General features: G+C 40.5%; 1 protein-coding gene across 1 annotated transcript in view; it reads left to right on the top strand.

The window, feature by feature from the left end:
• The window catches only part of TRAF3IP1 (TNF receptor-associated factor 3 interacting protein 1), a 49,173-nt gene extending 37,121 nt beyond the window's left edge, over positions 1-12,052 (top strand). The window contains exons 15-16 of the mRNA XM_009885818.1: positions 8,775-8,998; positions 11,683-12,052. Coding sequence (XP_009884120.1) covers positions 8,775-8,998; positions 11,683-11,848 — 390 coding nt within the window. The 3' untranslated portion in view covers positions 11,849-12,052. The remainder of the gene's footprint in view (positions 1-8,774; positions 8,999-11,682) is intronic.
• Positions 12,053-13,162: the final 1,110 nt, after the last annotated feature.

The following is a 13,162-nucleotide window of genomic DNA, read 5'->3' as shown; positions in this document are numbered from 1 at the left end:
ACAGCTGTTCCTGTTCCTGGTTTTGTAACTAGGTGGTGCTGTTGAATCATCAGTCTCGAGTTTTGGGACAGCATTAGTCCTTCATTTAATGTCTTCCACCAGTACATAATTGTGCTGTAAGCTGTACAGCTCAGTCTTGTGTCCTGTCAACTTAAGCACTGGACATAGAAAGGGACAATGAGGGAGGGTTTACAAAACTGCATGGTTTTCATGCTCGGGAAGCTTCCTCTGGTGTTTGTGCTAAATTTTCTGGGTTTTTTTTCTGAATAAGAGTAACTAACTAAAACGATTCCCTTTTAACCCCTTAAATTTTTTTAAATGCACGTGGGCAATTGTGTCCTTCTATAATAATCATTTAGTCCCGTTGCCTGTTTTGAGTCTCTAAAACATTCATTCAGTCCTTGTTTGTCTTTTGTTGCATCTTTTCAAGCACTGATCTGTGTTAGCAGCACTGATAATAGACAACTAGTTCTGGAAAAAAACATGCTGACTTCCTAGTCCATCACGTGAAAACCTGCATGCAACGCTAAGCTCCTGGAATATCATCTGATCTCACATCCAAGCAGCTGGCTGCTACTGCAGTAGGTTTCTTTTGCTGCTACTGCTTTTCAAATTATGTTGAAGAAGTCGTTGTGATCCATAGAGGAGAAGTGTAGTTTTCCTGATAGCAGAGGAAAAAATCAATGGAAAAGATGATTAAAAATGCTCGGAGATAGTGACTGGGACTTTAGAGATGTAGTTCAGAAAACATGAGCTGGAGATATTACTGAATCCTGGGAATTTATTTTAGAGGATAGAGGCACTGTGACCCAGGAGACAGTAAAAATAAAAAATACATTTTTTTACTTGGTGGTGTTGTCTCTGGGAATGTTTCAGGGACAAGATATGCAGAGGGGAGCAGGTGGGGGTCTGGCAGGCTCGTGTGGCCCCAGCATCATGAGCATGTCTCATCTCTGAGAGATGTTCCTAACATCACGAGGAAGGCAGTGGCAAGATTTATTCTTGTGAGACTGCAGACCAGCAATTTTGGGAGGAATAGTTACTGATCTGTGGAATCTCTTTGGAGAGATGCAGCAAAAGTAATTAAAAAGAAGGAAGAGTTTCAAGTGTTTTATTCCAGCCAAATGGTCTAGGCAGGCAAGTGGAACCATGTCCTGTTATGTTGATGGGACTGCGAGAACGGGTCAATGAACTCTGGCCAGTGTGCTGTGTTCAAATGGCCGTAGGTTTTGTGCCAGGTCTAGCTCTGCAGTCTGCTGGGAAGTAGTATCAGTCTGGGATTTGACCATTTCTCCCCAGACTGTCAGCTCTTTTATTTAATTTGTTTTCCATCAAACTGTCCAGAAGAAATATCTTCTACATCAGTATGCAACTGTATTCCAAAATGCAGTATGCGTTAGAGACTAAAAAGTAATTGTAAAATTGCATTTTGGACTAAGGTAACCAAAAGTACAGTGAAAATTTGAAAAAAAAAAAAAAAATACTTACTTTGGGAAATTACGTCTGATGAAATGAAGGTTATCCTTGTATCTGTCAGTAAGAATATTCATCTTCCCTCATTTTGTTAAACTATTCAGTACATACAAAACAAATGAAATATTTTCCCAGTTATATTCATTAGTCTTTAAAGCCGCCTTCTTCTGCCAGTCGGGAAAATGAAGGGAGAAAAAAAATGTTTGTAGTCTGAGTGCTGGAACTTTTGGCTAATATATTGTTGAATCCAATATTCACCAAAAAAATGTTCAATGGATCTACCTGATTTATTGGGGATTAATCAACTAGAAATTAGGTGAGGTTGGTGAATTAACACTTAATCCAAATGTAACACTGGTGAACTCTTGGGGATGTTTCACACCTTTGCTTCTAACCGCTGAGTGCTGAGGAGCATTTATTTGTGTTAAACGCATTCCTCTGAAACCTTTTATGTGCTGCGTTTCCCAAACATGCATTTGCTTTTTAAGAAGTTTTAATAAAGAAAAAGAAGAGGAAAGAAAAGAAGACTGAGACTTTCATCATCTAGGTTTTGCATGTGCAGAAACTTAAAATAATATACACAATTTTCAGGTCAAACAAAGAGGTCATTCTGGAAATACACAAGATTTTTCTGCCTTGATTAGCTGTGTTCAGCCTAACAAATTCCTAAAAAGACTTCCTAAGTGTATTTGTTTAGAATCTAACCCTGTAATGTTAAACAGAGAAAGAAACAGATGTTACATTTTGTATTCCACTTCATTTATTTGATGTGTGGAAAATGTAGGCAGGTTATTAAATAGTTTAAGCAAGTGGGATCACAGAATTCCCATCTTTGCACTACCAAATACAGTTCACAGGCTTCAGAAAAGAAACAGCTTTGAGGTTTGTACTAGGAACAAGTGATATTAAATAGCTTAGCACCTGGATAATATTAACTTTAATTACAAATGTGATAAATTAGGTATGTGCTTCTAAGCTTAGAACAAATACAATCGTTGCTGATTCTGTTTGTTTAAAGTTCTTCAGGTCATTGATTTTTACATTAATACATCAGCTGCATGACATTGGGTGTCCCCTCCAGTCAATGCAATTAGTAACGTGTCATGTTAACCAGATGTATTCATATGTCCCACCATTTAAGTATTTTGAAGAGGCTCACCATTCAAGACCACAGCTTCTCAACATCCTGCCAGCTTAATATGTCATAAGAAATTCTGACAGTAAAATTTAACAGGAGTTACCTGCAGAAGGACTTTCATCTTTTTATGACAGCTCTGTTTATGATGATGTGATGTTAACGCAGTGATCTGAATAAAGCTGCAGTGAGAAGTTTTTGGTGCAAGCATGCAATTCCTCAAAAAATAACTGTACCCAGCAGTCTGGTTATGGGCAAGCACCTTAATAGCTTAAATTGGATGAATGTATGCGTGAGTGTCCTTGCTACACTACTACCAGCTCTCAGGGAAAAAAAACTGTGGTCCCCAGGTAATTATGTTACAAGGTGTGAACACAGGAACAGTTTTTTTGTCACTCTTGTGATATTCCTGATATCATGGCTCCTTTGCTGTGGTCTTTGCACACAGAATGTTCTCTCCTGTGGGTACAGTAGAAATACAACATCAGACAGCAGATGGATATGTTAAACAGAAAAAAGGACAGTGAGACAGCTGCGATCCTCTCCTAGGGGATGCAGTGCATCAGTTGTGTAGCAGCAGTGTGTTTAGGACACAGTACAAGTGAATTTCATGTACTTCAAGAAGCTTATCAATGGATTTGGCTGGGATATTCTTCTGGGGCGTAGATCAGTGTGAAAGTAGTTGGTTGACACAAGGAACCTGTTCACTGCAAATTCTTTTTGAATAGGAAAGAGGCTGCTGTTTCAAGAGAAGGAGGTCACGGACCCAGAGTTTCAGAAGTGTGAGCAGAAAAGGCAAGCTGGGCAGGACTGGCACCCAGTATGCCATTATAGCTAAATTAATACTATCTGCTATTGTTAATTACTGCTAGAGCTGTCGCTTGGCGTGTGTGTGGTCAGACTTATAGGATTCTGCTTAGCACGCTGAATACTGCACCAAATATGTGAGGTTTTATGAACTGACTTCTCCCCAACGCGGACTGAATGTGAAGTAAGGCAGACTGGCTCTGGGGGCTGAGGTGGAGTATTTATGTACGTCTGAAAAATTCAGCTCTTTTTAGAGGAATCTAATGTGAACTGGGGGAAAAAACCACCACCACCACCCCCAGAAAAAGAAGAAAAATGCTCCCTTTAAAGAGCTATCCTTTTATTTTCTTTTTGTGCCTTCCAACTCAGAAGCAGGTCAGACTAACTCTGGTAAATCTAACAGCAAAGAACACTGTGTCTCCGATTCCTTGGCCTGTTACTGAACTTGGTACCTGGCATAAGCAGAAAAAGCATCCTGTTCATTTGAAATGATTTAACATTTACTGTTTTCCCTGTGTTTCTGTGAAAGAGTTTCTTACGGTGATCCCTAGTGGATAGTTACAATCTACTTAAAATGCAGACTCTGTAAAAACCAGGAAAAGAAAACAATCTTTATGATCAAAAAATATTTTGTACAATAAAAAACCCACCTTGTTGTTTTTACATTGAATGTATCAAAATTACTTGTCCAAAATGAAGTTTCTGTCCTGTCTTATAGAAAGAGGTAGGGGGGAAATGGTATAGGTCAATAAAACTATGATTATTTGGGTCTGTTTTCATAATAGGACGCAATATAATAGTTAAAAGCGGCTGTAGAAACTATAAAGTGCTTGATGGATGTTTGTTCTAATTTGATTCCTATTTAAAAACTGTTAATTAAAAAATGGAAACAAAGGAGAAGCTATATAAAAGTAAGCAAATACTGTTTCTAGAAATAAACTTTTCAAACAGTGGGGAAAAAAAGAATCACCTCTTTAGCTTAGTAGATGTCAGACACTTCAAATGCCCTCAACAGCCCAACTATCAGAAATGGATGTCTTGTGAATGATCCATTTTTATGGGGCTATGCACACAGCAATATTTATACTAATTGCTTTAGCGAGGGTAAATTAAACACAAGTAAATTCTGGTGGGTTCTGGAGCCCTGTTGATAATTTCCCCTTTATTGATGAAAAAAAAAAAAATCCTCCTTTTTAATTTCTCAGGTCCCTGCATCCGAGGCCACGTTGTGTTCTGTTCACATTGAGGTAATGGGAAAGGCAGACTTTTTCCCAGGAATCCAAAATAAACATTTATCTTGGTGCCTTATGAAAAACACGAAGGAAGGGAAGCATGTTGGGCCTACAGAAGTGATACAGTCTTTTATATGGGGATAATTTATTGATTCTTAGGCTTTTGTGAAAGGAGAGTTCATTGAGGTGTATGGCCTAATTAAATAGACTGGAACAATTCTGATTCTGGCGTTTTTCTTAAAACTGAATATATCCTGTTACATGTTTGTGCAAAATGAGGAAAGGTGGCATTCAGGACCCTTACCACCCACGTTGCCTGTTGTAATAAACCATCTCCCATAATTCTTAGTGATTTAAAAGAGTGTCCCACGTAGATTTTAACCCATAACTGTAACTATGAAACTGAGAACAGACAATATGGCTTCCTCACCACCTTAATTACTTATAATAAGCAATAGCTGGTAGTGCTTGAGTGCTTCACGGTGATAATTCTCTGTGCTGAGCTCAGCTTTCTGTAGACTGCAGGAAATATAACATAGCATCTTGGTAGTACAAGTGTTAGTGAAATGAAAGAAAGAATTGATGGTTATTTTTTAACTCGTGTGAGGGGGGACAACAATATGGCAGTTGAGCTACTGCACCTTCAGGTGTTGGGAAATTTTTCTTGGGAGCTTGAAATTTAAGTGCTTCTCCTTCAGAGAGATAAACTAAAAAAACTCTTGCGTTTTCTTACACCACTTGGATATCATATAGTATGCATTTGAAAGACTTTTTTTTTTTTTAAACAAGCCTGTTGATGTACCTGTTTAAGTCCAAATAGTATTTAATAAATTTTTAGTAATAGTATGTTTCAGTACTTGAAATTACTTTGGATGGGATAATATTTTGTCCTTTTTATGTCAGTTTTGAAGAACTGAACTGTACAAAGAGTATGTTGGAGTTACAGGGACGTTAAAATTATTTTTGAATATTTACTAATACACTTTAAGGGCATCTTCCTGATTCATAGAAAATATTCCATGGTGGTTTATTTTCACTGGAGCTTTCAAGCAGCGGTGTATTTTAGCATGGAATATTTCAAATTATTAGCTGGATCTATGTTTTAAAGTATACAGTTCTGGTTTGCTTGTTTACAGACTTGTGGGATTTTGTTGTAACTTGTGAAAAGAGACCAACACCCACCTCTCTACAACCTCCTTTCAGGTAGTTGTAGAGAGCAATAAGGTCTCCCCTCAGCCTCCTTTTCTTCAGACTAAACATCCCCAAGTCCCTCAGCCGCTCCTCACAGGACTTATTCTCAAGACTCTTCACCAGCTTCGTTACCCTTAAATACAACTACCTTTTGGCTGTGCCTTCTTATAATGGATGGGAGGGGGAGTGGTAAGGGTTTGGTGTGCTTAGCAGGAGAGGAAAAACAAGGCAATGGAACTTCATCCTGGGAAGCTGTTGGATATGATACAACTCTGCTCTGCTGCTGAACTGAAGGCGATTGTCTTTATAGGTAACTTCCCAATTACATGTGCAAAGTGTGGTGCCATGGATTAAGGTTTCCCTATGGCTTTGGTGTGGCAGAACATGTAGCAAGGACTAGGAAAATAGAATAGACAGCAAAGGGTTCTGAAACACTGTGAGCATGCAGATCTGTTCATACACCTTTCCTAGCTGCAGCAAGGCAGCGAGGCAAAAAAATATTTCCAGGAGAGGAACTTTTGTCAACCTGAGATGTGTGTTGAGCCCTAGTAAATGGCTGGTGTGCAGGACCCTGTCCTGTCAATCTGTGACTTCAGGGGCACCCGGGCAAAAGTTCTCTTCTCTGGGGAGCTGCAAGATCAGTAGGGGAGAGAAGCCTGACGAGGTCCATGGGAACACCGTTGGCTATTGTGCTCAGAGGCTAGTCGAGGAGGAGACCCAGGGGAGAACTGTTCAACACTTAGCAGCTCTGCTTGGAACGAGGGTGCTTACCAGCTCACAGGGGATGAAATGGGTCAAGAAGCAGCCTTTGTGTTCTAAAGGATAGCAAACACATAGATGGCTCCAGAAAGTATCTAAATAACATGTTTTATGTAATGTAGTATAATGAAACACCTGCTTCTGTGAGAGAAGTATGGGTCGAGTGAGAAGGAATTAAGATGAGTGTTATTTTTAACAGTTTAGCCAGCACTCATGAATTGACTTAGGAAGTGAAGGTCACAAGTTCAGCAGCATTTGTCACTTCAGCCCAGTTCCTAATTAAACAACTTTAACATTATAAAATCGCAGTAAACTCAGAAGTCCCACAGTTTTTGTGTGCTGCGTGTGTGGTAAAACACAAGCATCAGACGTAAGTAAATCTCAGCCTTCAAATCTTTAGAAGTATTTTTCTAAAATATATATATATATATATCTGAGTTCATCAGTAAGCCAAGGGCTGCTGAAATGTGTTTGGCAGTAGTCCCTGCTGCCTCCAAATGCAGCTGAACAAACAGCCCACAGCTCGCACAGGAAGACAGGCCAATTGGGTAGGAGGGCAGGAGGGGATAGCAGGGTAGATTTGGTGTCCCAGCACGAGAGAGAAGCACACTGCCACCTCTGTGTTTATATAGCCGCTAGGAACTGTGCTTAGGAGTTGGTTGATCCTGTGGTTGGGGTGGTAGAGAAAGACCTTTCTAGTTTTCCGGCATACATTAAATGACCAAAATGACTTTAAATAAACTTCACTTAAAGCTTTGTGTGTCTTAAAAACTCGGTTTGGGAATTTGACCTGTAGGAATCTTGAAAAGAAAGAAAACTTAGGTTGTTTTTCTTGATGGGGGAGAAAAAACCCAGCAGACTTTTCTTTAACGGTGATTGTTGTTTTCAGGGAAGGCTTTCCTGGAATGTGATTGTTACAGTAATGCAGCATCACTGCTCTTTTTGTGGCATCCTTTTGCTCTTTGTGACTTCAATGCTTTCGCAAACACTTTCCCTCTATTCAACTTGCAGTAAGCTAGTAGGCTTCAGGAGATTGACCACAGAGACTCTGCTGGCTGCACATGAGGGAAGTGTGCACAAGACCAAATTAGTTTTGAGTAGTGGAGTTTATTGAGGCCACATCTGCAGCCTGCATGATTTTACAACCACTGTTAACAGAAATACAAGGCATGGAATAACCGCCGTCTATTTTAGCTGTGCAGCATGAAGTGCTATTATTAGGACCAGCGTTAGAAGCTGGAAATCCAGATACACACAGGGGAGGGAGAGAAGCATCTTGAAGGGAGCGATTTAGAGAACTAGAAGGAGGCTGTGCTCTTCAGCATCTGCTGTAGCTCCCAAGTAACAGCAAAACACTGTGGCAAGCAGGTCCAATGAACGTGCATGGTGTGGTAGCCTATAACATGATGAGCAGGGATGCTTCTCTTTCTCCAAATCGCTGTCTTTCAGATTTCATAATAATCTTCCTCAAGTGTTTAACATGACCTTTTTTCAGTGTTGTTATGCACTGTGACTTGCAGCAGTATGGAGTAAAGTCTTCAATACCAAGTCCTGGTACAGGGCTCTGGAGCGTGATGGCAGTGACAGTCCAGCCTTGCCCCATAGAGTGCACAGGGGACGATATGCAATTTACACAGTGATTGCATTGGCAGTCAGTGGCAGCAGCAGCTTGGTAACGAAACTGTTACATGTCTGTTGAGAGCTTCTGTTTAATGATGCCACATTAAGCCACAGAAATTTCCTTTTCAATATATAGAAATAGCTTGAAGTAAATCATGACTGAATGTGAAGGAGCTTCCCCCCTGCCCCTCTACACCCGCTGCTTTGGGAAAGATTGTGTCGAGAATGAGAACATCAGTGAGATCATTTTTTGGGGGATCAAAGACTAATTTTACTTTTGTACACTTGTGATCTGAAAAGCAATTTAATATTGCTGATGCTATTGCACAGTTTTGTAGCAGTCCTCTGTAGCAGTGGTGACCTGGAGATGGTACACTTTCTGCTCATCTACTGCTAGGCTGTTGCTTCATTTCTTCTCTTTCATTGCAGACTGTCATAAACATTTCTCCAGATACTTCAGTTAGCAGTCTTTAAAACATTCTTCATTCAATACATCATGTGCAACAAACATTTTTCCTAGTTTTGATATTTGCTTTCTTATTCATCCTTTCCATTAGGAGAAGCCCTTTGTGTCAGAAGCAGCTAAGAAGAAAGAGAGAGACTTGGTAGCCAAAGAAATTGAGAAGTTTCAGGTCTCTATTCAGACTCTGTGCCGGAGTGCCCTTACGCTTGGCAGAATCATGGATTACATTCAGGAAGACATGGATGCCATGAAGAACGAGTTGCAGATGTGGCGGCACGAGAACAGACAGCATGCAGAAGCTCTACAGAAAGAGCAAAGGTGAGTGTCGTCAAGGAGTTTGATTTATCTCTTGAGACAGATTTCTGGTTTTAGGAGAGGGGAGAGTTTTGCTCATTTTTCAAAGCAAATTTTTCAGTCGTTTTTGTGGTTTGGGGAAATTTGTTTGCAGTCTGAATTGTTTTTTGAGGTGTTAAAGTCTTCAGGTCTTTTCATCTCAATTTCACGTGATGTATATGACAGCAGAGATGCAAATGTTTACGTGAAGTGAGAGGGTTTGTTTTGTTTTCTTCTCACAAATATATAAGGAGCAATGGGTGAAGACCTTAATAAACAAACTAGGTTTTGAATCCGGACTAGAAGTGGATTCCTGAATCACAACCTTCTCTCTTTGTGCTACTGAATTCAGTGTTCTGCAGCGGTGTTACTTGTTTTCTGTGCAAGGTTAAAAAACAGCATTGGAAAGCCAGGAGACTGGAGGTGACGTGCATAATAAAAACAAGGAGGTCAAGCCTAGAAGCAATTTCTTTGACCTTACTTGTCTCACCAATGTGTCTTTATGCTCCTTGAAAACAGAACGTCCCTTCCAGTTGTGTGTCCTCTGATCTTAAACATGAGCTAGATATCAATCTTCTTGAATCCACAGTCAGCTTAGATAGATTTGCTGCTCCCTGAATCCACACGCTTCATTCATGCAGAAGCAAGTGTGTGTGGTATTCTTAGCTAAGTCCTATCTTGGTAGGTAGCAATGTGTTAAATGTTGGAAATTTACAGCTACTGGCTTAGTCCACTGGCTGGGGTGGGAATTAGGGCTTTGGTTCACATATAAAGTGTAATGATGTTAATTCCTTGCACTTACATAGCACCTTCTGTCCCAAAACCTTGACAGGCTTTAACACTCTGGTTGGCCTCTGAACATAAAAACCCTGCAAAGAGAAAGGAAATGGTGTTTGGCTTTATTTTACAGTTGGAGAAACTGAGGCATTGACTCACTAGCCTTTGCACCACGCCTGGTGACAGGGAGCAAGTCTCAGGCCTTTCTCCAGGCATGTGCTTACTCAGTGGATCCACTTTGGCCTTGCCAAACAAGTCATTTATATTTCGGCTGGTTTCCCAGCACAGTGACTGTACATGCTTCACTGGCTTCGTACGTCCCCTGAGTTCCCAGGCAAAGTCTGCTGAGGACGAGACTGTCTCCTTGACACTGGTGCAGAGGGAGAGAGGGAGTGGGAAGAAGGAACTGCCCAGCTGATTTTGCTTGCAGAGTTATGTCAAACCAAGCTTTACAATGGCCAGCTGTTTCATGTGAGCTTGCGGGCAGGCTGGCATCCCTTCAGCACAGCCACTCGGTTCCCTGCCACAAGCTAGCTAAGACTGCCGCAGCGTATCCTAGCACTTCACAAGGTTTTGTATGAGATCCTAATCAGATCAGTGTAGTGCTAAGGCATGTCCAACGCTTCAGGAAAGAATTACAGAGTATCAGACATGGAGAAAACAATGTTTCCCATATGTACTGGAATTTGGATGCATGTCTTTGTTTTCTTTGCTTCTGTGAAAGACAATTGAAGGGTCCCATTGGGGAAATGTTAGTGCAACTTCTAGCGATGCTTTTTGTGATTTATGCTAATGTGGTAGAAAGGAGGGGAGAGCTAAATGATTTTGAGATGCGTCCTTTAGCAAATGAGTTCTCAAACTGACTGGGTAATTCAGAATGACAGCAAGCTAGCTCAGTCTGTCATTTCCCTGGCTGTGCAGTGTTCCTGAAGATCAGCAAAGCATTACAGAAAGGGGCACATTTGTTTTAAAGCCGAACACCCCATTCGCTTACGATGTATCAGTGTACTTGTGGTTTATTAGCGTGGGATTTATTAAATTTCCTATTAGTGTGGGATTGCCTGCCCTTGTCAACAGCTAGCGATGGAACAGTTTTCATGTACCTTGCCTCTTCTCAGACATCTACCTGCTACAGCTTGGTGCTGCTGGCAGCTGCTGGTGTCTTGCTGCTGGCTTGTTGGTTTAATGCAAGAAATAGCTGGTAGCAGGCCAGCAACCTCCACAGCAGTTGTATCCTCTGGCATGTGCTTCTCCCATTTAAGCTCTTGTGACGAGACCTGGAGGGATGGCTGTTACCATGTGTATCATGGTAGGACCCAGGGGCCCCTGTAAAAGGTGGATGTCCTTAGAATCATAGAAAGGTTTGGGTTGGAAGGGACCTTTAAAAATCATCTAGTCCAACCACCCTGCCATGGGCAGGGAGATCTTTCACTAGATCAGGTTGCTTGAAGTCCCATCAAACCAAACTTTGAACACTTCCAAAGATGGAGCATCCACGGCTTCTCTGGTCCTTGTTGTGTTCTGTCCCACATAGTTAGGTTCTGCTTCATCCCTAGGCCAGGTGGTTGCACCTTTTGGCTGCGTAACATGAAAGTAGTGCTTGATGTGTACATAGCTTGGGGTGAAATAACTGCAAAGCAAAGAGATTTTAGCGGAAAAGCGAGATTAGCCAAGAAGTGACTTTACTGTTGAGTTGTGGGTGATCTCTCTTGACCAGTATTATTGTCTGCCCATTTTTTTAGCTATGCCTTTGTTCTTATTCTAAACTTTCTTTCAGGAAGGGTGGGCACAATTTAAATTCTTTGCAAACTTTCAGGTATTGAATATACTTTCTTGGAGGCAGAAGCAGTAAAATGTTTCCAATAACATCACACTCTTTGTATTTCTTTCAGCGTCACAGACAGTGCTGTAGAACCATTAAAAGCTGATCTGGCTGAACTGGAACAGTTGATTAAAGACCAGCAAGACAAGATCTGTGCTGTAAAAGCTAACATTTTAAAGAACGAAGAAAAAATCCGGAGGATGGTTCTTAGCATAAACCTGTCTTCAAGAAGGTGAAGAAGAGGAAGAAAAAAAAACGCCTTGGGACTGACTGACATTCCTACCAAATGAAAACAAAATAGAAGAGAAAAACTAAGATATGCCTTGATTAGATATAAAATGTTTAGGGACCAGAAGCCTAAAAATTGTATAAAACCCCATTGTTGCATTGATCTTTAGATGTTGATATTACCCAGGATAAAGTTATATTAATTTGGATGCTCAAGTTGCCGAGCTATTAAAATAATTAGTTTGTTTAGATGTGAACCGCTGTTACTCACCAGGTCTTCACAGCGCTCTTTCGCTGCTTGTTCAGCACAGTTTCTGAGGCAGTTCTCTCTGCATCTCCTCCTTCTCCTCATTTCCACTGAGGTTACTTTTGAACACGCTGTCATGAAAAATGGGTATTAGATACTTCTTTTGCCCCGTCAAAAAAATGTTCCAAAATCCTGCAGGTCAGAAGGTTTCTGAATCCTGTTTGTTATTAACAGGGAAAATTATCTACAAAACAATGCCACAAGATCAAGAAGTAAAGCCTTGTCCAACTTGCAGTTCTTTGCACCATTACAGAGATGATGTCATGTTTTCAGAGCTATCAGGAATCTTATTAGGAGCAACTGAAAATGCACTACGAGCATCACCGTGTAAGAGAGCAGAAGTATTTTATCTGCACAGGTGTTAATTCCATTTTTATTGCATATGTTCATTTGGAAAGGATTAGTTTAAGTACCTGTTTCCTCCCAAATGCGTGTTCCTGTAACTTTTTGTACATGAATAATTCCACTGATTTTTTTAGTTAACTGCAGATGTCTGTACTGTTTTCCTAATGACCTCTTGAGTGTACTGCACATTTGAGTCTAGCTTCACTTATTCCTAAACCTGCAAAGCATATTAGCGTAGACACAACTATATGATACTGCACTGAGCACAGAAGGCTTTAGTCCCCTGCAAGGCTGTTCTCTCAAGATTTTTATAATGTGTGAGAACATCTTCTCCTCCCATGTTGTTTGGATTGTGTATGAAGTGCTAGTGTCCTTTTTTTTCCTTCTTTGATTGGCAAATCTGTGTGGTTTTTTTTTTTTTCCTTGGTTTCTTTTTCCGGTATCTGGACCTTGAAAAACCTACCAAATGGATCATCAGCAAATAGTGTGAGTATTTAGTATGTTGAATACGGACATTTTAATGCAGGATGCTGTGCTGTGTGGGGTTTCGGTGGGGGTAGAGAGGAAGTAGTGGACTTGTGAAGGAATAGGAGAAATATTCTGATTTATTCTTAACAGCACATGACACTATGATCTTGCTTTTGAATTGTCACTTTTTATTTATTTATTT

The sequence above is a fragment of the Charadrius vociferus genome, unplaced genomic scaffold (genome assembly GCF_000708025.1).
Source record: "Charadrius vociferus isolate BGI_N301 unplaced genomic scaffold, ASM70802v2 scaffold245, whole genome shotgun sequence".
NCBI lineage: Eukaryota > Metazoa > Chordata > Aves > Charadriiformes > Charadriidae > Charadrius > Charadrius vociferus.
The sequence above is the reverse complement of the archived record's forward strand: the minus strand, read 5'-3'. Positions and strand labels throughout refer to the sequence as shown.